Source organism: Phodopus roborovskii, unplaced genomic scaffold (genome assembly GCF_943737965.1).
Source record: "Phodopus roborovskii unplaced genomic scaffold, PHOROB, whole genome shotgun sequence".
NCBI classification, from domain to species: Eukaryota; Metazoa; Chordata; class Mammalia; order Rodentia; family Cricetidae; genus Phodopus; species Phodopus roborovskii.
Genome location: NW_026126560.1, coordinates 788,735 through 813,212, shown reverse-complemented (window position 1 = coordinate 813,212; position 24,478 = coordinate 788,735). Strand labels below are relative to the sequence as shown.

At 50.3% G+C, this 24,478-nt stretch overlaps 1 protein-coding gene across 10 annotated transcripts in view; it reads right to left on the bottom strand.

Moving 5' to 3' along the window:
• Kifc3 (kinesin family member C3) overlaps positions 1-24,478 on the bottom strand; it is an 87,564-nt gene that overhangs the window by 13,306 nt on the left and 49,780 nt on the right. For 2 of the 10 annotated variants that reach the window (XM_051201937.1, XM_051201935.1), the window contains exons 2-5: positions 17,196-17,400; positions 14,505-14,647; positions 8,381-8,519; positions 5,883-6,064 (exon numbers count right to left, since the gene is read on the bottom strand). In XM_051201937.1, the coding sequence (XP_051057894.1) occupies positions 5,883-6,064; positions 8,381-8,519; positions 14,505-14,647; positions 17,196-17,400 (669 nt within the window). Of the gene's footprint in view, positions 1-5,882; positions 6,065-8,380; positions 8,520-14,504; positions 14,648-16,849; positions 17,032-17,089; positions 17,109-17,195; positions 17,401-21,325; positions 21,455-21,788; positions 21,914-24,478 lie in introns of those variants that run through there. The other 8 variants (XM_051201939.1, XM_051201938.1, XM_051201936.1 and 5 more) reach the window with 8 other exon arrangements.

Here is a 24,478-nt window from a genome sequence, read left to right as displayed (position 1 = left end):
CTGGCCTGTCTACAGCCTAGCTCCTTCTTGCATCACAATGGGGCTCTGCTGGGACAAACAAGGAGACACAGGAGGTGGGTATGACAGGAAAGACTTGATGACAAGGAGATATCAGACACTAAGTTACATGTGAGCTCATTTTAGGAAGCAGAGCGGGTGAACCTAACTCTCCTGGTCTGAAGGGCATCTTCCATTGTCACCCATCAGGCACAATCCACTAATTCCTTCTTGACTCTGCCCCCAGCCCAGAACCAGCTGCACCTGGCTGGGGCAAGGCAGTTAGAACTGCTGTCAGGAGAAAGTCCCTGCCTGCACTTGGAGGGAGGCTCTGCTTCAAGAGGGCTTGAGGCCAGATTAAGCAAGTGCCTGAAACAAATGAAATGCCCAGAAAACTGGATGGAAGACGGGAACAGGAAGAGCAGAGAGCAAAGTACCACGCCCTGCAAGCCTGTGCCACCCCTACTCACACACAGCTGGCACAGCTGTGCGCTTATGAGGGGAGGATTTCAAAGGCCAAGCAGAAAGCAGATAGGTGCTCAGTGCCTTTCAACAGCAGAGGGCAGTGTGCATAAACCTTGAGTCAGAGCTGGGAACAGAGGAGTGAGAGGAGGCAGGAGCATTGGCCTGGCCTGGCCTTGGGAACAGCCCCTCCCACCTAAGGTTATCAGCCAGAGCAGCTGCTCTCCACTTGTGAATCCTAATCCCTTTGACAAACCTCTATCTCCAAAAATATTTACTTTACAATTCCTAACAGTAGAAAATTTCAGTTATGAAGTAGCAACATAAACAATTTTATGGCTGAGGGTCACCACAACACAACGGTCGCAGCTCTCGGAAGGTTGAGAACCACTGAGCTAGAGAAACTGAGGCAGGGGTCAGAGTGAGTGGGGCCTGTCTGTCTACTAACCTGACACAAACCCACATTTACCACGGCAGAAGCAGCTGGGTAGAGGTGTGGTACCCACTCAGGTCTGCATTTTCTCAGCTGTCTGCTCCCAACCCAGTGATTACCTCTATACCTCCCACCATGCCCAGGCAGCATGGTCAGCATCTATCTCGAGGCAAAAAAGAGGCTCTGCCTAGGGTTCTACAGAGCCTTGCTGAGCTGGTATTTCACCTGGAGCCCCTAGGGGGATCAAGGCAGTACCCCTCTACAACCACCTCACCCATTCTGCGTAGCATACTCCCAGCCAGGACTCTGGCCTGGCCTGGTTGACACAGCTGTATCTAGTGCCATACAGTATTTGAGGACACAGAATCTCAAACCCAACCAGACTTCAGCTCACAAGAGTAACCACAGACAGTCCCTTCATCTCTCCGTGCCTCTCTGCTTCCCCATCCGCACTATGAGATGACCTCATCAAGGTCTCAAAGACTAAATGAGGAAATCTGTGCAGTGTGCTTGCCAAGGTCCAGCACATGACGTATTCTACTACAAACTGAGCAGCTGAATGTTCAGGACCAGAAATTTTCTGTAGTTCGGATTTTTAAAGTTTTGCTTATCAGACATCTTAGGCAGAGGGCCCAGGTCTAAGTAAAGTTCACCTACCTGTGTGTCATTTGTACCTTATACAACAGTCTGAAGTAAATTTTACAGTACTTTAATAATATTTTAATGCATGGAGTAAACTTGGTTCAGGCTTAGTTGTCAGAGTGTGGCATCATGTTTGATACAGGTTTTTGGACTTTGGAGCATGTAGGATTTGGAGATTAAGGATGTTCACCTGGGCTAGCATAAGATCTGTAGTGACCCTCAGAGCTACATTCCTAGTGCCTTTCACTAGGCTGGTTCTTAGTAAATGCAGATGGATGCTGGATGTAGGAGTGCCCTTGAGGACCACAGTGGATGGTGGAGTTGGCACAGAGCATGAAGCCATCAGCATAGTACTGGGCAAGAGTGGGCTAATGGATGCTCACCCCACTAAAGACCAGAACTGCCACATGACTTCATGCAGAGGCTGCCAGGGGGAAATGTCAAAGGGAACCACATCTTCCAATGTCAGAAGCAAAAGAGAAGACCAGGGCTGGGGTGTGGCTAAGCATTTTTCTAGTAGACACAGGCTTTTGGTTCAACCCCAGCACTGGGGGGTGGGGGGAGAGGAGGAGGAGAGACTTTCATGCAAATTGAGATTTAAAACTGGCAAGTGATGTGATCTTAAAATCAGACCAGTAAGAACTACTAGCTTCGGCAAAGTTGCAGGATATGAAATCAATGCAAAAATCAGCTGTGTTGCTATAACAACAGACTATTCAAAGTAGAAAATAAAATCATTCCACTTACAGTAGCATCAAGAAAGAACAAACTCATACTACATTTAAACCAGAGGCGCTGGGGAGATGGCTCACTGGTACAGTGCCTGCTGCTCAAGCACACAGATCTTAGTTCAGACCCCCACCATCCATGTAAAAAGCTAGGCCTGGAGCTGGAGAGATGGCTCACTGGTTAAGAGCACTGACTGCTCATCCAGAGGATCTAAGTTCAATTTCAAGCATCCACACTGCTGCTCACAGCCACATGTAACTGCAGTCATGGGGCATCTGACACCCATTTTTGGCCTCCAAGAGCACTTCATGAATGTGGTGCATAGACACACGTGTAGGCAGAACACCTTCCACATAAAAATAAAAGATTAAGAGACATTTTTTTAAAATCCAGGCATGGCAGCACATACCTGCAACTAGAGTGCTGGCAGGAAGGAAGGACAGGGACAGACAGACAGTTCCCAGGGGCTCATCAGCCACCAGTCTAGCTAGTGTAGCTGAAATGATGAGCTCCAGGCTCAGTGAGAGACTTTATCTCAAAAACTAAGGAGAGCCATAGAGGAGACACTCCATGTCAGCCTCTACCCATGCACACAAGTGCGTGCACCTGCAGGCTCACATGTACCAGCATGTGCACACACAAACTGGTAAGAATATGTAACAAAGACTACCAGAGTTGCTGAAGGAGATTAAAGGCGGCAGAAAAGAGAAAGTGTCTTGTAGTCGTGGGTTGACTCAATAAACAGGGTTCCAACAATATCCAGAGAAATCTAAAGAGCCAAGATAATTCCTACCAAAAACCTAACAGCATTTTCTAAAGACATTTTTTAAAAATCCATCCAAAAATTAATATGTGAATTCAAACAACACCAAACAGAGAACTCTTTTCTTTTTCTTTTTTTTTTTTTTTCTTTTCTTTTTTGGTTTTTCCAGACAGGGTTTCTCTGTATTGCTTTGGAGCCTGTTCTAGAACTCACTTACTCTGTAGACCAGGCTGGCCTTGAACTCACAGAGAATTTGCCTACCTCTGCCTCCCGAGTGCTGGGATTAAAGGTGTGTGCCATCACCACCGGGCAACAGAGAAGTCTTGCTCAAGGAAAATGAAGGTGGAGTCTGTGCTTGATTTAAATACAACAGCAATCAAAGCAGTGGGGCAGAAAGACAGACAGAAAGACAACAGGAAAGACTAGGGAGTCCAGAATAAACCTCACACACATGTCCTAGTGATTTTTGACAGGCATGCCAAGACCATGCAATGGCAAAGAACAATCTTTTTTTACAACTTGGGGTTGCAAAGTGGTTCGCCACATGTTAAATAATGAAGCTGGGCCCTTGCCCACATACCATAGAATAGTATACAAAATGGGTAGCGAGTGGACCAAAGATCGAAACACAAGAAATTACATAATAAAACTCTTAGAAGAAAATATATAGAAAAACTTCATAACACTGAATTTGGCAGTGATATTTTGATATGGTCCCCAAAACATGAACTGTATAAGGAAAAAAAAATAGCTAAGTGGTCTTTACAAAAATTAACTTTTGTACTTCTACAGCTTAACAAAAATAACTAGTAGAAAGAAGAGTTGGAGAGATGATGCAGAAATTAAACAACGGCTGCTCTTCCAAAAGACCCAAGTTTGATTCCTGGCAACCAGGAAGTATACATTCAGTTACAGGGGAATCTGATGCCCTCTTCTGGCTGCAGCAGGTACTGCATGTATGTGACCCCGTGCAGGCAAAACACACATTAAAAAAAATAAAACTAAAACATTAAAAAAGAAATCACAGGTAGAGAGCTTCAGGTTATCATCCATGAAACAAAAGACACCAAAAGCAGAGTGAAATGTAACCATCGAGTGGGAGGGAAATGTGCAAATCAGTTACCTGAGAAAAGATTAATACCAGATGAAGTAAAGAACTTCTACAACTTAACAAACATCAAAGAACCTGGATTGGGACACCACCACACACCCACCAGAATGGCTATGAAATAAGTATCAGTGAAGATACAGAGACACCAGAACCCTGGGTACTGTGGGTGGACATGGGAAGGGAAAGGGTGCAGCCACTGTGGAAACCAGTGGATCCTCAAAAAAATAAAATAAAAAATAAAAGCTGAGTTAGGCCTGGGGTGCACACCTGTCTCAGGAAGCAGAGACAGGATTATTGTTATGAGTTCAAGGCCACACTGGTCTAAATAGTGAGTTCCAGGCTGCTAGGGTTACTTAGCAAAACACTTTAAGAGAAAAGAAGTATAATGGTAATTATAATAAATTGAGTCCGGTATGTGGTTTACAGAGTGCACAGAGGGGCAGAAAGCAGGAGGTCACTTTAAGGTCAACAGCTTGAGTAGCACACAACTTTAACCTCAGCACTTGCAAAGCAGAGAGAACTAGCTCTCCATCAGTTTCAGAGTTTGAGGCTAACCTAGTCTACATAGGGAGTTCCAGGCCAACCAGAGCTACATAGTGAGATCCTGTCCAAAAAGAAGAAAAGAAATAATGGAACCCTGCATGACTCAGTAATTGCAATTCTGGGCATATATACCCAAGAACTGAAAGCAGGCACTTTAAGGGACAGCTGTACATGGTTTTTGATAGCAGTCCTATTCACAGTGCCCAGAAGGTAGGCACTACCCACTATGGAGTTCCAGGGCACACCGGGCTAGATCAAGAGCTTATCTCAGAAAAAAAAAACAAAAACAAAAACAAAACCCAAGCCAGCCAACAACACAAAACAATGAACCCAATGTGGGGCTCAGAGAGACAAGAGGCCAGAGAAACTCCACGGGGCACTACACTTTATAGTTCATCATCAATGTCTTGCCCATGCTCGTGACTGACCATCTGATAAGCACAAAGCCAGATGGCTACAAATCAGAAGATGGAGTTCAGAGAACAGTCAATGCTCCTATGGCCAACACAGCCTCAGACAGATGTGTTTCCATGGCCCAACCTGCCCCATGATGTGGGGCACAGAGCAGCAAGGAGCTGCACATCAAGTTCCCTTGTCAAGAGCGTTTACAGGGAAGAAACTGAGGTACAGACTGGCAGCTACCTAGCCCTGGGCCACAGGACTAATGAGTACGGCCAGAGTCAGGGTTTGCTCCAGACTCCAGGCCCAGGAGTTTGGTCATGTCTCCCAGGGATTGGACCCTACATAGAGCAGCTCATAGGTACAGAGCTTCAGGAACCATCCCTGGAGAACATTTTTTATAAACAGAATCAAAAGGATCACAGATAAAACCTGAGCAAAGGCTAGAAACCATTTTGAATTCCCAAGTCATCTGAGGCCTGAGGGTGGGTTGAAGATCTTCCTTAAGGTGGGGCTTTCAGGACTCCAGAAGGGCTGGGCACTTCACTTCCAGTGCCCCCCCAATAAGCAAGTAGCTTTCCCCAATTAGAGGGGGAAATGTTTTCTTTGGGAAGATGCTCAGGTGCTAAAGACACTTGTTGCCAAGCAAGACAACCTGAGTTTGAACCTCCTCACCCTGTAGCATCTTCCCAAACCAGAAGAATGTCACCACCTGATTCCTGGTGGGGTCCCGGTACCCTGACAATGTCCTCTGACCTCCATAGTGGGCAGTGGCCTCTCCTCATCCCTGCGTCCCCAGGTACCTGGTTCTGCAGCTGGGTAGTTGTGGCTTGCTGGTCACTGTCGTGGAGGGCCAGCCTTTCCCGAAGGACCACCAGCTCCTCCTGAAGCTGGGACATGGCCTCCACCGTCCTATGTACCACGGGGTCTGGGCCTGGTGACCCCGACAGGCTTGAGCACCTCCCGATGCCAAAGAGCCGCCCACCTACAAGCAAAGTAGTGGCTGATCAGCAGGACAGTGGAGGCCGCCTGGAGGAGGGATGCAGCCATCAGTGGGAAGAGGGTGCAAGTGGGTGGGGCTAGGAGGAGGTCTAAAGGCTACAGCAAAGTGGGTTTGTCAGGGAACTCCAAATCTGCCTTGAGGAAGTCGTGTCAGTAGTTAGTGGCTTCTGGGGACAGAACTGCCTAAACCAAGACTTAGGAAACCAGTTTTTACTGAATCCCCTCAAAGTGGTACGTTCCAGGCCTACAGGGTTAGTGCCTCTCAGTGGCCAGTCTCCAAGCAACTTCCACTGGGAAAGAACAGAGACTCACTCAGAAATGGCTCTTCTTGCTGAGTCACAGCCTCTCAAATGCACAGCAGAGTATGGGGCTTTCCCGGCTGCTCTGTGGGCAGTGGGCACCGGCAGGGGCAACCAGGCACACTCTTAGGTCAATGGCTGCATGTGGGACCAGACAGGCACCAGAAAGGACAAATACCAAGGCCTCGACCTGAGTCCTCCCTGCACCACACCTTCCACTGTGCTGTCATCAGAATGGGCGATAGGACAGCATCAGGAGCCATGATCAATGGCCCAAAGCAATGAAGAGGAGCACGGCCTAGGAAGTGAGGAGCCAGCAGCATTCCAGGGGACAAGACAAGGACTTGCCTTCTCCCCTCAGCAGCCCAAGTGGGGCCCTGCAAAGTGTCTGGGAGTGAAGAGGGCTGGTGAGATTTTTACTTGGACGAGGCCTTTGCTTCTGGCTTTTCCAAAGGTGGGGGGCCTCCCTGTGCCTGACCCCCACACCAAGGGCACCCTGACTACAGTTCTGCAAAGCCCCAGAGCAGCAGCTGCTGGGCTGCTGGGTAAAGGGTTCTGCTCCCATGGCTGGGGCTGGTATCCCTTCTGCCAGAGAGCTGGGGCTGGACAATCTATGCTTGGCCAGTGGCCTCGGCTGTGTGGCTCTGCATGTGACACAGCATGAAAGTCACACAGCGCTGGCCCAGCCTCTGTGATCTATTCTAGAGTTAGTAAGGGCAGCCCGATGCTTCTAGGCCAGCACACGGGGCTACCACGGGTGGCATGTGATCAGCATGGCTACAGACTGCATTGGTGTACGACAAAATGTGCTGGGCTCGGCTGAGAGCTGGTCTTGCCTCTTGAGTCACATGGGAGGACCCTGCAGGCTCTTCCTGTGTGAAATGGTTACAATGAGCAGCCTGGGAAAGGAGCTAGGATCCCATAGGTAGCATGGGTGTGAGTGACTGTCACAGGCCTTGGCAGACCTGTGTGGTACCCTGTGTTGCATAGGGGCCAGGAATTGAGTGGAGCCTGCAGAGTTGTGGGCAGTGGAAGGACACTCTGGAAGAAGCTAAAGGAGGTCTGAGAGTGGAAGGAGGGAGGAGAGGTGAGGTCCCAGGGTACCTGAGGAGAACAAGCCCTGTGCTGAGGGAGCTACCACCTAACAGAGCCCAGGGATCAGTTACTGTGCCAGTCCTCGTTGCTGGCAGGACCCAGCCTTCCTCCTCTGGGCCTATCCCACCCAGATGGTGGCCATTCTGAAACCCTGGCTGCCCACTGCCTAGTCTGAGCCTATGTGAGCCCTGAGCCTGGTGGACCAGATCGCATGCAGAGAAGGCACTGGGCCAGACTCAGAGGAGGGAGTCTTCTCCCTCCCTTCTCTAACTGCAGTGAGTCCAGACACGGAAACTCTGGGAAAAGCAGCACCTTTCCCTCACACTGCTGGCCTTGCCCGGAGGCTGCCTCCTAGGAGGATCTATTTCTGTGATCGCTGGCCTGAACTTACTAAGGAAAACCCAGAGGGCCGCAAAAGGGCCTGGAGAACCTTCTAAAACCAGTCAGCTCTGGGTGCCATAGTGAGCCCAGGATAATGGAACCATAAGTTGTTTTCTCAGCTTGAAGGAAGGGAACAAATCCCTGCCCTTTAGATCCTCTGACCAGAAAGACACAGCCAGGCCTCTGCGGCAGGCACCAGTGGCGTCTGGGAGGCTGCTCCTGGGCCCTGCTTTAGATGGGTGCTTGGAAAAGACAAAAAAAAAGGGAAACCAAACCCCAGCCTCCAGTGGCCAAGGTCTCTTATCACTGGGTGGAGCCCTGGTGGCCCTGGGACAAGGGGCAGGACAAGAAAGAAGACAGACACGTGGCTGTCGCTGGATCTGGATCTGGAGGAGGCTGTCTAGGGTCTCATGTCAGGTGGCCAGACTGGTTGAGCCACCTCCAGCTGTGGAGCTGAGTCCCAGACAGCTGGGACCCCACTCAGCTCAGCCAGGTGTGCCAATGGTGGGGCTGACCTCCTTTACCTGTGTTTTCTACATTCATGGTGCCACCAGCTTCTGGGGCCTCCCGGTCCCGCTTGGGGGCCGGCGCCTGCCTCTTCAGGAGCTTGTCTTCTTTCGTCCCCTGACTCTTGCTCTGGCACCCCTTGTCCTGCAGGGCCTGCTGCCAAGACACAACCAGAATCCTCTGGTGAAGGGGACTGTGCTGAGGAGGGACCCTCGCCCTGGGATGGTGAACACTCAGGTCCTAGGCCCAGCAGCTTGCCTCCACCATGGAGTTGTGGACAAAGAAGACTGCCTGGGTCTGAGGAAGCCAGACTAACACCCCACAGGAAGCTGGCGGTAGTTTATTCTTGGACCCCCCACAGTAACCAGTCTCTACGCTGTATAAAAAAAAAAAAAAAAAAAAAAAGATTTGAAGACTCTATGGTCCCCTGGCCAAGCTGGTGCTATCTATCCCTGCAGGCTCCGTGGGGCAGGGGTCATCAGCATGCGAGCAGCTGGCTCACACCAAGCCTCATCATCACAGGCAACACATCAGGCTTGTGTATGGGGCAGCTCCCCTGTAGTTTCATCTGCTGCAACACCCTGGCAGACAGCCTTCCACCTCAGGATGACACTCCCAGGACGAGGAGGCTGCACATGAGTCCACCTGACCAGGAGAAGGATTACCCTGCCTCCTTCAGGCTTTGTCCCATGAGGCTATCCAGGGACAGTGTGACCCCATGTGCTGGTCAGGGACTGAGGCAAAGGTAGCTGGGCTGGAGCAGGGGCAGGAAAGGGGTGCTTCGTTCAGAGATATCCCCTATATATAGCTCACAGAGAATGACACCGAGCAAGGGTCAGAACAGTGTGGGAAAGGGACATACACAAGATACAAGTGAAAACGGACTGGAGATCTCACAGGCTCGGTGTGTGCTCAGTGTGGGTGTGCTCACACAGACACCCACTGAGGTGGAAACAAAAGCAATTTAAACTTGGAGAACACAGGGGAAAAGGCAAGGCGATGAGCAGACAGGGCCTTCCCGGTCATTCTGGAGACGTCTGAGGTTTGAATTTTTCACCTTATAAACACAATTTGGTTTGTGTCCACGGAGGCATCTGGGAAGCAGCTTTTACCTTTAACACAGGGTTACTCTTTTTTGTATATATAGATGGTCGCATTCTGTAGCCCTGGCTGCCTGGATCTTACAGAGATCTATCTGCCTCTGCCTCCTCACTACTGGGGATTTAAGGTTTCTGCCAACACCCTAGGCCAAGTGCCACATACATTTTTTTTTTAATGCTCCGTACAGGGAGGGCAAAGCCCAGTGAGACAGCATGTCACCTGTGTGCTGTGTGGCTGTGAACAAATTCTGCACCCTCCCTCTGTTTCCCTCCACAGTCTCAATCTAGAAGCACTAACCTCTGCCCGCTTGTGCTGGCGGGCAAACCAATGGCAGCCACAAGTAAAGCACACCGAAGGTGCCTGGTGTACAATAAGTGCCACATAGGTAGCAATGGTGGCTTTATAATATTTCCAGTCTCCATGCTTTCACTTGGAGCAACAAAAGAGCTGCAAAAGTAAAAGAAGGCTGGGCAGGTGCCTGCTCAGCCATGACCCTGGCCTCTTTCTCCCTCATCTTCATATTTAGGAAAATTCTACTCAGTTTAATTTTGTCCCCACCCTCCAACCAACTGCCACACCATCTCAAGCAGGTTGGGGAAGGTGAGGGTGGCAGGGATGGCAGCAGCTGGAAGTTTCCATTTGCCTTCACACAGGAGCAAAGGTTACCCTATTTCTGGGCTGCTGGTCGAAGCACAGGAAGGACAGATGTCCCCAGGGGCTGGGAATTTCTGCACTGCCTCTGGGGGTACAGCTCAGGCTTTAGTTGCTGGATCAAGGCTGGAGTGACTGAGTCTGTGACCTGCAGGTTGCTTCACTGTGCTAGGGACACACTTTGGCACACATCCATACCCATAAACATGGCCAAGTTCAGCCGGGGCAGGAAGGGTATGAACTTGGAAGCCAATGGCTATCAGCTTCTGAGTGGAGAGTCAGCAGAACTGCTGAGCCCAGGCCTCCATAGCAGCCACAGCCCAGCACCCCATAATCAAAGCTCAAGAACAGGGCCACCACCCAGCTGAGCTGCAGCTCCTCGCCACAGCCTCCCGATTTAACTTCCCTCTGGTTTCTTTAACTGTTGTCTCGCCAGTCCCCGCTCTCCTCTCAGACCTCACAAAGGACAAAAGTATTGTCGGCTTAGCTTCCCGAAGAATCTCACAGGAATGAAGAAACATGATGAAACATGGGCTGTATCTGAAGCGCCATCGCCCCTGGTGGGGTCCTGCCCAGACCAGTGGCCCAGGGCTGCAGCTGCCAGAAGGACAGCTCAAGGTAGGTGTTTCCCCTGTACCCATCCTGACCACCATCTGCACTTGCTTCATCCCAGCTATGCACAGCAGCCACTCAAAGGGGCAGGGTGTGTGCATGAGGCCATAGAAGCTGCAAGAAAACGGCAGGCATGGTGGCTTATGCCTATAACCACAGCACGTGAGAACATGAGGCCACAGTATCTGCCATTGGGTTCCACACCGTCCGAGGCTACAGAGGGAATCCCTATCTAACAAATATAAAGAAGCCAGGAGGGATTTTGAGTCCTCGGGGCAACACCCCCAGATTACCATGGCACTTCATCCTGTGAAGTTGTATTCCTGGTATTCCTGTTGATATTCATGCATTTGAGGTCACTGATGACCTGCTGTTGGGCTATCTTCCCTATTTCCCTTCTCAGCATCCCTGTACCTGTGCTAGATGAATTGGCATAAGGCAGCCAGTCTATAAATATCTGTTCAGCAAATGCACATTATTAAAATACTAATGCAGGAGGGCTGAAGAGACCACTCAGCAAGTAACAGCATGGCTGTTCTTCCAGAGGACCCAGGTTCAATTCCCAACACCCATGTGGTGGCTCACAACCATCAGTAACTCCAGTCTGAGAAGACCTAATACCCTCTTCTGGCCTCCACAAGCAGCAGACATATACATGGTACACAGACATATATGCGGCAAAACACACATATAAAAATAAAAATAAATCTTAAAAAAATACACTAATGTAGGCTATATTGGGTGGTTTTGTGTGTCAACTTCACACAGGCTATAGAGCCATCAGAGGAAAGCACCTCAGCTGAGAAAATCTCATTTAGTGATCAATGGGAGAGGGCTCAGCCCTCGGTAGGTGGGGCCATTCCTGGGCTGCTGGTACTGGGTTCTATAAGAAGATGCTCTGAGCAAGCCCTGGGAAGCAAGCCAGTGAGCAGACCCCTCCAAGGCCTCTGCATTAGCTGTCTCCAGGATCCTGCCCTATTTGAATTCCTATCTTAGCTTCCTTCAGTGATGAACAATGATGCTAAAGTGTAAACCAAATAAGCCCTGTCCTCCCCAATTTGCTTTTTGGTCATGGTTTTGTTGCATCTATAGAAACCAAAACTAAGACATAGGCACTAAAGATATGGCTGAGCACTTGCTGTTTTTGTAGAGAACCCAGGGTGTGTTCCCAGCGCCTATATGGTAATTCATGTTGGTAACTAGTTCTAGACCTAAGTGTCTGTGGGTCTGAAGATTTATAGAAAACCTGGATTCGGTTCCCAGCACCCACATGGTAGTCACAGGGATCTGATTCCTTCTGGTATCCTCAGGCAGCAGGTAACAACCAGGTATGCACATGGTGCATATGTGTGTGTGTGTGTGTGTGTGTGTGTGTGTGTGTGTAGGCAAACAGTCAAACATAAAAATAAATCTAAAACCAAACAAATGCCATGCCAAACTAATACAGCTGGGTATGTTGGCACATGCCTTTAATTCTAGCACTTAGGAGACTGAGTTGGTAGATCTCTGAGTTTAAGGCCAGATAGGGTTAAATAGTGAGATCCAATCTCTAAACAAAGCAAATAACAAACTAAGGTGGAGTGGGCCAGCCAGATGACTCAATGGATGAAGGCACTTGATGCCCTGAGTTCCCATCCCCAATGGAAGGAGAGCCAACCCCCACAAGTTGTCCTCTAACCCATACCCATGCACCTCACCCACCCCCACAAACACAAATAAGTGTAAAATATTAATGTCATAACTGCTTGAACATCAAAGGAGCTCACTGTCGTCAGAAATAATACCCAGGGCAGATACAGAGGATTTTACCATCACCAGCATTGTCATTTGGTGGTGATGGGATGAACCGAAGGCCTCATGTATGCCAGGCCAGTGCTCTGATGCTAAACCATAACACAGTCCAATTATAGTACCCATCCCAAGGATGCCTCCCGATGCTCTCTGTCTCTAACCATGAAGTAAGAGAGCGAGCTGGGGTCGGGGACTCCACACCTAGTTCCCCCAGGTCATGCCTGCACCTGTTTCCATGCCCCAATGGGCATGGTCAGTGCATCAGGTGCAGGCAGGGTGGATATCTCACCACAATAAAGTCTCAAGTAGAATATTATGCAGTGGTTAAGAGAATGGAGGTGGTTCTCTATGATCGGTGTATATGAAGAAGTCTCCAAGATGACTGTGAGGAAAACAGTACATTATAGAATTTGTAAAAGAAAATATAAAAACCATGTAACTAATGGCGGTACAAGTAAGAAAACTGTGAAGATGAACCTTTCATAATGGACTTATAGAAAGACATGAGCGGCATACAGCTTCTAGGAATTGTACTGTGAATTCTTTACACCGTTTGGGTTCTGGGGGAGTTTGGGGGGAGAGGGGTGAGACAAAGTTTCTGTTCGTAGCCTTGGCTGTCCTCGAATTTGCTTTGTAGACCAAGCTGGACTCAAACTCAAGAGATACACTCTCCTCCACCCCCTGAGTGCTGGTATTAAAGGCATGCACCACCGCCACATTTTACACCTCTTTATACCATTGTAATCAAGTTTAATTGTGTTCAGGAGTTCAGATCTCAGCCTACTTACTGTGTGGCCAGCAGCAAGTTAGTTAACCTCTCTGAGCTTTGAGCCTCCATGCCCTCAGCTATAAAATCCACACAAAACTGTTGTTTGAAATGGGTTTTTACTCTTTTGGCTTTTGAGGGGTCCCTCCACCCAGCTCCCAAGTAAATCACACATGGAGCCTTATTCTTTTGAATGCCCGGCCTTAGCTTGGCTTATTGCTAGTCAGTTTTTCTTAAATTATCCCATCTACCTTTTCCCTCTGGGCTTCTATCTTTCCTACTCCGTGGCTGGCTGGGTGGCTGTCCCCTCCTTATTCTCTCTTTCCTCTTCTGCCTTGCTTCTCCTATTTATCCTCTTTGCCTGCGAGCCCTGCCTATCCTTGCTGCTGCCTCGCTATTGGCTGTTAAGCTCTATATTAGGACCATCAGGTGTTTTAGACAGGCAAAGGATCACAGATTCACAGAGTTAAACAAATGCAGCATAAACAAAAGTTACACACCTTAAAATAATATTCTACCAATACAAAGCAGTATCTTTCTGTTGAGACATGAGATTTAATGCCTGTGTTCCAAAATGGCATTGAATAAAAGCCACTAACTCTTTGTATTATTTCTACAATCAAAGTCCCTCCCTCCCCCCATATATAGTGAGTATGCTTTTTGAAAGTCAAAGACAACTGCAGAGGAAAAGAATCTCCCCATCCCCCACCGTCTTCCTTTGGATTCTTTTATCCCCCTTTTGTGAGACAGTCTCTCTGTTTCCCTGGTTGGTCTTAAACTTGCTCTGTAGACCAGGCTGGGCTCAAGCTCAGACAGAAAATCTCTGTCTCCTTTAGGATTAAAGGTATGCACCATACCCAGCCTGGAGTTCCCTTTGATTCTTCAAACAAGGGAACACAGGCATTGTCTACAAAGAAATAAACAGCTCCCCCAAACTGGCTTGTTTTCCCAATATCTCCTCCAGCTCTGCACATCTTAGCAAAGGCCTCACTTCCCACCTTAGCCAGGGTGTGGCTGAAAAGCTCCTGTCACCTCCTAAGAGATAATCCCTGAGATAAGCTGAGATGAACCCTATTGCATTCATGTAGGCTCTCAGCTGTGACCAGTTAGCCTGGAAGGTCCCCAGCTCTTCTCCCTACCAGACCCACCTGCTAGAGCTCAGAGGAGCCAGCACACTGGCCATACTCACCCTCACCCTGCATCTGATGGCCCATTCTTACCTGAACTGTCAGGTAGAGTCTATGCGGACTCCTAGGGCCAGGCCAGTCCACACTGAGGGCCCGACACTGTGCCAGGGTCGGGCGAGCCGCAGTCCGGGCACTTGAGTCTTCCTCACCACCAGTTAGGGTGTCTTTTCCACGCCCTGTTCCAGGACAGACAGGCCGGTGAGATGACATACTTGGCTGCTGGACAAAGACCACCGCCCAAAGGGAGCTGAGTTCAGCTTTGCCCCCTTCAGCCTGCCCAGGTGTGGCCAGCAGGCTCATGTGACCTCACAGGCTCTTTCCACACAGGAGCACAGGTAGGGGCAGGTTGGGACTATCTGATTCTCTTACCAAAAGGGACCCTGAGACTATTTCCTGAAGGGTACCCAAGACCCTACTAGGGGCTCCCCAGTTGCCACAGTGACTTTTGGGGTCCACACTTGTTCATCAGCTGCTCTACAGAGGCAAGAAAAAGCCAAGACACTGAGCCAAGTCACAGCTTTATTACTCAGGCTGCCTCTAGGTGGCAATTTCTCCCTTGCCTTCATTAAGACCAAACCCACACTGGGTGACTTGGTCCCTAGTGTACCCAGGAACAGCTAACTGCATCCTCTGGGGCCTCTATTGGGGCAGGACACCACCCACCCACCCAACCTAGCCAAAGGTAGGAAACAGTACTGGCCTCACTGTCAAAATGCTCAGCCACAGAGCACATACTGTTCTTGCAAAGGACTGGAGTTTTGTTCCAGTACCTGTCTATACTGGATGGTTCACAACTGCCTATAGGTCCAGCTCCAAGGGATCTAATACTTTTGAACTCTGTAGGTACCTGCATCATGTGCATTTAACTATACTCAGATAAATACACATAATGTAATTAAAACTAAAATATAAGAATTTTAAATCAATAAATGGAAGCCTTTTCACCAAGCACATGCTTTTAATCCCAGCACACAGAAGGCAGAGGCAGGCAGATTTCTGTTAAGTTCAAAGCTAGCCTGGTCTACAAAGCAAGTTCCAGGCAGCCATAGTAAGGCCCTGTATTTAAAGGGGGGGGGGGATAACCCCATGTTGAGGATCAAAGAGGATTTAGGCACAGCAAGGATCCACAGCTACTAGCCATTAAGATATCGACTGCCATCACAACCACCCAGGGAGGTGGAGGAAATCGTCCTTGTCTGACAAACAGAAAACTCAAGACCCTCAATAGTTAACACCTAGGGCTAGTATTCAGACCCCATGTGCCAAGCAACCCTGGCTGACAATCCCTCTCAGGATGGAGATAAGACTAGTGAGGGATATGAAGGGGGCTGGGGTGTGCTTGTTGACTGAAACTCTGAGGTGCCAAGCCTGTGCCTGTCTGACACACTTGGGTTTCACTGGACCTTTAGCTTAAGTTTATAGCGGCTAGAAATTTCTAAAATCACTGTACTCATTTCATATACACACACACACACACACACACACACACAGAAAGAGAGAGAGAGAGAGAGAGATGAATTCAGTGAGTTTTCCAAGGTGAAAAGTTTTGTTTTCCAAGAAAAGCCAAACTCATCTCTATTACACTCATACCTTGGGGACAACCTTATAGAGACCATCCTTTGCCCCTTTCAAACAAGCAGCTCTGACTAACCTGCAGAGCCCCTGCTCTGCCGGAAGGCTCTCTGGGTATAAGGGGGTGGCCAGCCCTGGCAATCACAGAAGCTTGGGGAGCTTCAAAGCATTGCCTGGCTATCACTGGCAGAGTGAACGTGTTACAGTTAGAAAGGGTAACAACAGGCATTTGTTACCAGCCTTCTCTGAGCCTCAGTGTATCCCTTCTTCTGTGTTCTATTGGGCTCAGACCCCATGGTCTCATGGCCAAGAGGGCCAGGCTGGTAATCTGAACACTTCTCAGATAGGTCAGGAGAGAAAAGGTGCAAGCCCCTGAAGGCAGTTCTCCTGGATGACCCTGCTTTCCCACACTACCAGGGCACCCTGCCTACCTGCCCACACAGAGCTGGGGGAAAGGGTCAAGGCAGCTCCTCGCCCCCACACCCAACCCCTGCCCAGAACAGAGGAGCTGCTGGCTCCTTGACAGTCTCAGCACCTGGGACATGACCCAGAAAGCTGACTGTTGACAGTTCCCTAGGGTACAGCAGTGGTCCAGGCTCCGGACCCTCTCGTTATAGACCTGCTGGTAGCATCACTTTGAAAGCCTCATTGGCTGCCTGACACCTAAAACCCAGGGCCTGGCACCCAAAGTCTGCTGGGTAACACTGAGCAGCCTGCGTTCACTCCTCACTCCTGACCAGGGCAGCCTGGCAGAATCAGGTGTCTGTGCTGAGCAGGGCACCCAGGAGGTCAGCTGCTTCACCTACCTTGTTTACCGGCCTCCAGCTGACATTAGAGAGCACCCAAGTGAGATCTCAGAGCCCCTGACCTGGTTCGGCTGGCGGGAAGGTAGCTGATGCCGCCCGTGCTATGGACTGTTAAAGTTTAACCGGCCCCAGCCTTCTCCTCCTCCCAAGCTGGACGCAGAGAAGGAGCACCCGATGACGCTACACTGCGCTGTGCTCCACGCCCAGCCGGCTCTGAGCTGCTGGCTACCCTGTAATTACCTGACAGCTCTGACTGAGTTTAGGAACCGCGAGAAACCTCAGTCTCATCTCTGGGATCTGGAGGAAGGAAGGGAAATGAAGAGGCATTCTAAAAATGCGGACTCACCAGTTCTCAACCTCCCCTGGCCGGTGTGTGGGAAAGGGCGGGCGGCCGGGCTGGCTGGGGCGGGGCGAGCCATCCCAGGCTTGGGCTCCTGGACCCGGCCCACTCTCCACAGGCCCCGCAGTGAAGGCGTGGCTCCCAAGTTCCACGTCCTGCGAGAAGGGACCATGGCCCGGGGCTCAGCAACCTGTTCTGGGTGCCGGGCAGCCTGTGGGAAGGACAAGGGGAAAGGATTTAAGAGGAGCAGGTAGGTAGCCCACCTGTTGTGCCATCTGGAAGCACCTGCAAACAAGGAGCCCCTGCTACCCAGTATAGCAGCCCCAAGTGTAGCAACCCCTAAGGGTCCAGGGCTTGCAGGACGGTACTGATTATGGCATTTCCGGGTGGCCCAGGAGCGAGTCAGTGTGTCTGCAGCTCACTGTGAAGGTCTGCAAGGGGGCACACTGGGTAGCAGTTACACGTGAGAACGCTCCAAGCCTATGCTTCCAAGCAGTGGTAAGTTTAATCCTTTTCCTCCATGACATCTCATTTTCTAATTGCACTCAGCTGCTTGCTTAAGTCTCAGCCTTCCGGCTGTGTCCCATGCCAATGGCTCAGCAGCTAAAACTCCTGGGTGTTAGCATCTCACTGAGGAGGGGCTCAGAAGGAGCTGGCTTAGGGCCAGGGGCAAGCTGGGTTTACTTACATTCAGTAAATTCTCAGAGCCAGTTCATTCACACATCCAAGTAACTCAGTATTGAGGGTGTGGCAGGCACCCTGCCAGGCATTCATTCAGTTCTTTCATAATCATTTACTGAATGCCTACTATGTGCTGGACACTAGCAGAAGTTATCTGATTAGGAGAAATGGGTCTTCAAACACCCAGTCAGAAGAGAATAAACCTTCACAGCATTAGGTTAAGGGTTACTGAAGAGGCAGCCCAAGCCTTTAATCCCAGCACTCCAGAGGCATTGATCTCTGAGTTCAAGGCCAGCCTGGTTTACAAAGCAAGTTCCAGGCCAGCCAGGGCTACACAGTGAAACCCTGTCTCAAAAACAAACAAACTTAATAGTGCAAACAGGTTACAGGGAGGTTAGAGAAGTGTGCTAGGAACGCCAGTCCAGGGTGGGAAGTGAACAAATGGATAGAGTTCCAGCGCAAACTTCTGGATCTGGAGTTTTTGTTCTAGGTTTGGTTATTTGAGACAGGGTCTCATTATACAGCCCAGGCAGTCCTTGAATGACTGTCTTCCTCACTCAAAAGTCTTTCTTGAGTACCTACTGTGTGCAGAGTAGCATCAAGAACATTTAAGCTGACCAGACTTTGAGTCAGGTTTTTGAAGCCAGCTGCAGAAGCAAAGTCAGCTTAAAGAGGCATCGTGGAGTTTGGTTTGAAGACTGAGTTATACACCCAAGGGACATCCTACAGAGCTGCCTGGATTGTGGACCACTTTGTTTCTCCATCCCTCACTGCACTGACCACCGTCTGCCAGGCAGCAAGAACATGTGTTGAACAGGGTCTGTCTCTCCCATCCTCTCTGGCTCCCTGCAAGTGAGGGGCTTGCACACATGCACACACATGTGTGTTCACACACACACACACACACACACACACACACACCACACCAAAGCCTGGAGAGGGACCACCCAGCCACTAAGACTCAGAACTAAAGGTCACCACTGCTAAATGTAAGGATGAAATCTGCAAGGTTGACCAAGATGGGAGACAGTATTAAGTAAAGGACAGGGCTGGGGTTAAGGGGTGGAGTGGTGGGGTGGGAAGGGTGGAAACAACTGGAAGTGAGAGGTCAGAGAGGTGGCAGGTACTGCCCAGGTCATGAACAGAGTCCTCAGAGGCAGCTGGACAGATGAGTAGGATAGTCAAGTGGTCATGGCAAATTCAAAAAGAAAGCCCTAGAGAATGCTGGGTTGGGGCTCACACCTACCATCCCAGCACTCAAAGTTTGAAGGTTCCAGACCAGCTTAGTTCAAAGTGGCTCAAAGAATTGGAGAGGGCCTGGGAGGCAGCTGTTTCCTTCTTTAGGGGAAGTTTAGCTAGGGTGGGAAGGAGATGAACTGAGACAGGGGAGAGGTGGCATGTGGGCTAGACAGAGGGTCAGGAACAAAGCATCTAGAAGCAAGGAAAAGAAAAGCAAGAATCTAGGGTCTGAGACTGAAGTCTTGAGATCTGATGCTCACAGGGCCAAGTATTGGCAGTGGGGTGGTGGTCTCTCCCTTCCCGACTGAAGACACGTGGGGTACTCATTGGGAGGGGTCAGGAATGTGGAACAAAGGGTCAGGAAGATGCTGACTCATATAAATAGCCTCACACCACTGATGCCTTGAGATGTGTGTAAGGTAGGAAAAGCAAGAAGAATGGATACAAATGCCCTCTCCAGGCTGACCGGCACAGAGCTGGGTGGGCATATAGCCAACCCTAGGGCCAATGGGGGGAGATGGGAGGACCATCCTCTGCAGGTGTTCCTACAGGGAAGGCCACGTAGGACAGAGGATTCTAGGGGACATCGGCTCAGTCTAGGAGGGTAGAGGCTGGAGACCATATTTCTGTGCTATCAGGACGGGAAGTTGGAGAGGCAGCCTGAAGAAAGAGGAAGGGTGTGTGCTAGATCCCCAAGAGGAAAAGGCATCTGAATTTAGCAGCTGGAAACCCTGGTGTGAGGTCAAAAATATCAAGGAATCTCAATCAAGCCCAGGGTTCTAGGCTGAGAGAGAAGCACAGGCTCTCCTACACGGGTGTTTGATTGGGGGTCCTGGGACCTCTACTAATCTGGAATTCAGGGAGTATAGCTATGAGAGTGGACCAGGCCTTGGCCCTGCCACTTACGAGAATTAATGACCTAGTCTTTGTCTTATCATCTCCATGTATAAAGTGGTAAGAGCTGTACTTCACAGGACTGGCATAAACACCAGACATTGCACATGAGAAATGTAGGAAGAGCTCGGGATACTTTCTTTTGGTTCACTGTCCCATGGATGGGTGAATGCACAGGCCTGTTGTGGGAGGGGGCATGTGTCTCTCTGTGTTTAGGCCAGGATGGTAGAGCTGCCTTCCTCCTGTTCTAGACCAGAGACAGTACAAAGTCTAGGGGTAGACTTCACAGTTGCTTATATACCACTGCTGGAGACAGGTTGGTTCTCCTGGGTGAGCATTTTGGGGTGGCTAGCCTGGGCTAGGGTTTCCCTGGCATACAGAACATGTTCTGGGGAGTCCAGATGTCAAATTTCCTGCTTCCTGGGACCCATACAGACAGCAGAACTCACCACCCCAAATCCTGAAGTCCAGCCCCGCAAATACACAGAACCATTCTGGGGCTGCATTCCTAGCAAATGACTCTCTGGCCAAGGAGACTGCCCCTTTATGAAGGGCACAGGGGAAAAATCCTACCAGGCCAGGAAGGGCACTCACTCAGTCTGGGGCAGAAGGACATCAAGGAAGGTGAAGCTAGGGGTAGTCCCAATGCCCAAGCTTGACACATGCATTGGGGGGGTGGCGTGACAAATGTACTTAAGAATGTAAATCCAGCTTCCTCTTTAAATTGTCTCAGGACCCGGCCTTTCACTGTGTCAGCCAGAGTTCTGTTACTTGCAGTAGGAAGGCTAAAAGGGGACAGACAGCTTCTGGGCTCCCCCTCCCTGCCGGGATTCCTTAGCTGCAGCTGTCAATGACTTGATTTAGTCTGGGCTTGTGAGGGTTATCTCCTAGGCCTTTTCCTCCTAACCTAGGGACTGGTGCACCCCACCTTGGGCCTGGCCAGAGGAAGCAAATACCCATGGACACAGAGGGAGGGCCCAAACTGCAGCCTTGCTGGGAGCAACCCATGCAGGGGAAGGGGGCGCGTGGCTGACACGCAGCTGCCAGGTGGGCTCTGCACATTCCCCACCAATGAGATCCGAAGCGGGTCTAGGCAGCTCGACCCTAAAGGCCGTGCCACCCCCAAGCCCAGGTCCCAGCGAGATATTCCAGCAGGACGACGAAGTGGAACCCCAAGCACAGCAGGGTCTCTCTGGCCCAGTCGCCGCACCCTCCGTGGATCGGGACAGAGGGGTCCCCGGGCAGGGTGGGCGCGGCGCCCACCAGGCGCGCCTGGAGGAGCCGGTCCCTACCCGTCCTAGCCTGCCCGGACCCCGACTCACCGGCCTAGCGGAGACAGGATCACAGCGTCGCCGCAGAGCCCAGGGCTCGGCCCGCTCAGGCCCGCCCGCGCGAGGCAGCCCCACGCCGCCGCCGCTGCCGCCGCCGCCTCCTCCTCGGCCCGCCCCGCGCCCGCCCCTCCCGCACTTTCCACAGGAAATGATTAACTCAGGCCGCGGCGCGTTCCCATGGCAACGGGCTCGGGAGGGGGCACGCGCACTCTCGCGCACGCGCCTGCCCGGGGCGCATGCCCCCTCTACTCCTACCCCCCAACACAGGCTGGTACAACTTATGCGTTCTCTCTCTGGTGCACAAGCCCTGGCACACCTGCCTGCGCCTTTGGAGCAGGCTCACACCCTCCACTGCACACACCGCATGCCAGCACGTTGGCCCTTACCCAGCCGGCAGGAACGCAAGCGCAAGCCTCTCATTCCCACCCAGGTGTTAACATTTGGTTACACTCACCCTCAAATGGTTGGTACTCCGCCCCTAATCCAGGTGCAGAAGTTTCACACGCTCCAGCTAGGATTCACACACATCTGGCACACAGACTCACATTTTAAGAATGCATTTTCTCATTCTAGTACACTCTTGCACACATTATCAAGCACAAACACACGTTCACCTGCTCTCATACACTCTGCCTTCGCCCTGCCTACCATACTGCCTCTCCAGCTGCATGCCTGCTCCCCAGCCAATGAGCATCTTGAGAAGCCTGCTTGGGGTTTGTTAAGGTAACACATTCCCTTAAACTCCAGCCAAATAGCTCAGAGTGCAACAGCCCCCAGTCTGTCTTTAAGCATTCCTCCTAGGGCGCCTGGGAGCCCTCAGAAGAGGCCTGGGGAGATCAGGCCCAGCCAGCCAAGAGAGACAGCTGACCCAGAGGAGCCATGCTGTTCTTTGTCTTCCAAACAGAGAAGCATTTATTTCAGCCACAGTGTGCCCACTCGAGGCTGCGGAAGGAGAAAGTGGCACAGGAGCCTATCCAGCAGAGGCGGATGATCCCCAGAGAACCTGAGATGAGTGGGGGTCTGCCCCCTCAGGCTTGGCAAGTATGGCTTCGTAGGGAAGCAGAGAGAGCTGTGCAGCCTCAGATGGGCTGTTTCCAGCATCTGCTGCTGAGACATGAACTGGGAGTCAAGAATCTGAACCAAGACAGGGACAAAGGCTTAGGCCCCACAGAGTGTCGGGTATCAGAACAGGACAGTAAGCCTACAGCTAGAAGCATACACTGTGTCCTTTATTGGAGGCTCTTTTAATGGGGCAGGGGGTTGTCTGTCATTAAAGTTTGAGTATAACAGCAGAAACTTTGTCTTGCTTAAGGGTTGGGACACTGACATTAAGGTCATCTTCCTTCTAGCAAAGCCAAAGTTGTGTGTGTGTGTGTGTTTAATTAATAAAAACATTTATTGTTCCCTTTTCTCAGTTACAAAAGTAATGGATGTTTATTGTAACCATAATCCTGCCCACTGGGAATAAATGATGCCAACACTTTATTTAGTATAGCCTTTTCCTTCTGTGCACATAATAGACATCATTTATTCAGAAGAACATAGTACCAGGCACTGTGCTGAGCTCTTTAGACAGACCCTGTCTGACACTGCTCAGCCCGGGAACTTATTCAAGAGAGGAAAGGTTCCTTGGCAAACCCAGAATGTGCCAGAGCTGATGCTCCAAGTCCAGCAGAGATGTGAGCATATGAACCGTACATTGAGTGCCTCCAAATAAACATAGGAAGCACCAGCCACGAGAAAATGAAGATGGAGACATTAGGAGGAAACATTCTTAAAATTCCAGCAGGGCGCTAGCTTGAAATGTAAAAACAAATTGTTCAATGATTATGAAGAATTTAAGAATTCACACTCTGCTGGTCTGGGTCACCTGTTGTCATCCTAGCCACTGGGGAGGCTGATGAGAGGATTTAAGTTCAAAGTCTGCTGGTTACTGAGTGTCACCAGGAACTGCATACCAACTCTCTTTTCCGGTGGTTTCAATAGAGGCTGCCAACTCTCTCCTAACCGTGGGAAAAGTGAAGATTTCCCAGAATCCTGGCCATGCTAACCAGGTCAGACCTTCACAACCCTTGGCCTCCATGCTTCCTGCCTACTTTAGAGATGGCCCTGTTTATGGCCAGATAAAAGGCAGTGGCCAGAACACTGCAAACCTACACCCACATCTGCAGGGCAAGGGGTGCAGCCATGGCATCTAGGTGCTCAAAGGACATGAAAGCCATAACCCTCACATCTATCCAAGGAGCCAGGAGCTCTTCCCAGAGGGAAGCAGAAAGGAGAATTGAGAAAACACTACTGTGATTTTTTTTTCTCTTTCTCCTCGTGGTCAAAGTTTACCACAGATAAGCAGACAAGATATTTCAGCCTCTGGAAGCCCATTGGCCAGTCACCTCCAGCCTGTGCAAATGCCCCCCTCATTCCTTTACAACTTCCCCCCATCTTTATCTCATCAATTCTAGATGACCTTCAAGTTCTGCAAGTCCAGCAAGCAGCCTTCCTCACCTTCCCTTTCACTCACAGGCACCAGCTAGCAGCAGAAGACTCCCCATCCCCAGGAGTGACACCCCCACCACCAGGACCATCCCTGTGGCCTGGCCTGTCAATACCACTCCCTCCATGAGGACAGGGCCCTTTCTACACTTCACAACTTCAAAAGCTTCAGCCTGGCACCTAGCGCCACAGATGTGATAACCAAGTGTACACATGTCAGTAGGATTCAGAGAGTAGGATGCAGGAAACACACCCATTAGACTTGCTCCCATGCAAATGAAGGATCATTCCTAGCAGACAGGAGGATGCTTAGACAGCTATTTCAGTATGGTTAGAAAGGAGCCCCTGCATCTGGGGAAAGTTATCACCGTCATGCTGGAGAAGCTTTAGTTTATTTGGGTTTTGCTTTGACATAGCAGTCAAGGATTGTTTTGCTGTGTTGTCCAGACTAGCCTCAAACTCCTATTCAGAAGCAACCCTCCTCCCTCAGCTTTCCAAGGAGCTGTAACTACAGGCACATGCCTCTGTACTCAGGTAACAGACCCTTGAAGTAAGAGAACATTCTAGAGTTGACTCTCAAGTGAAACTCACATCTTCCTGAAGTTGTCCATCATGAACATGGAAGGAGCTGGAGGGGACCATATGAAGATGAGA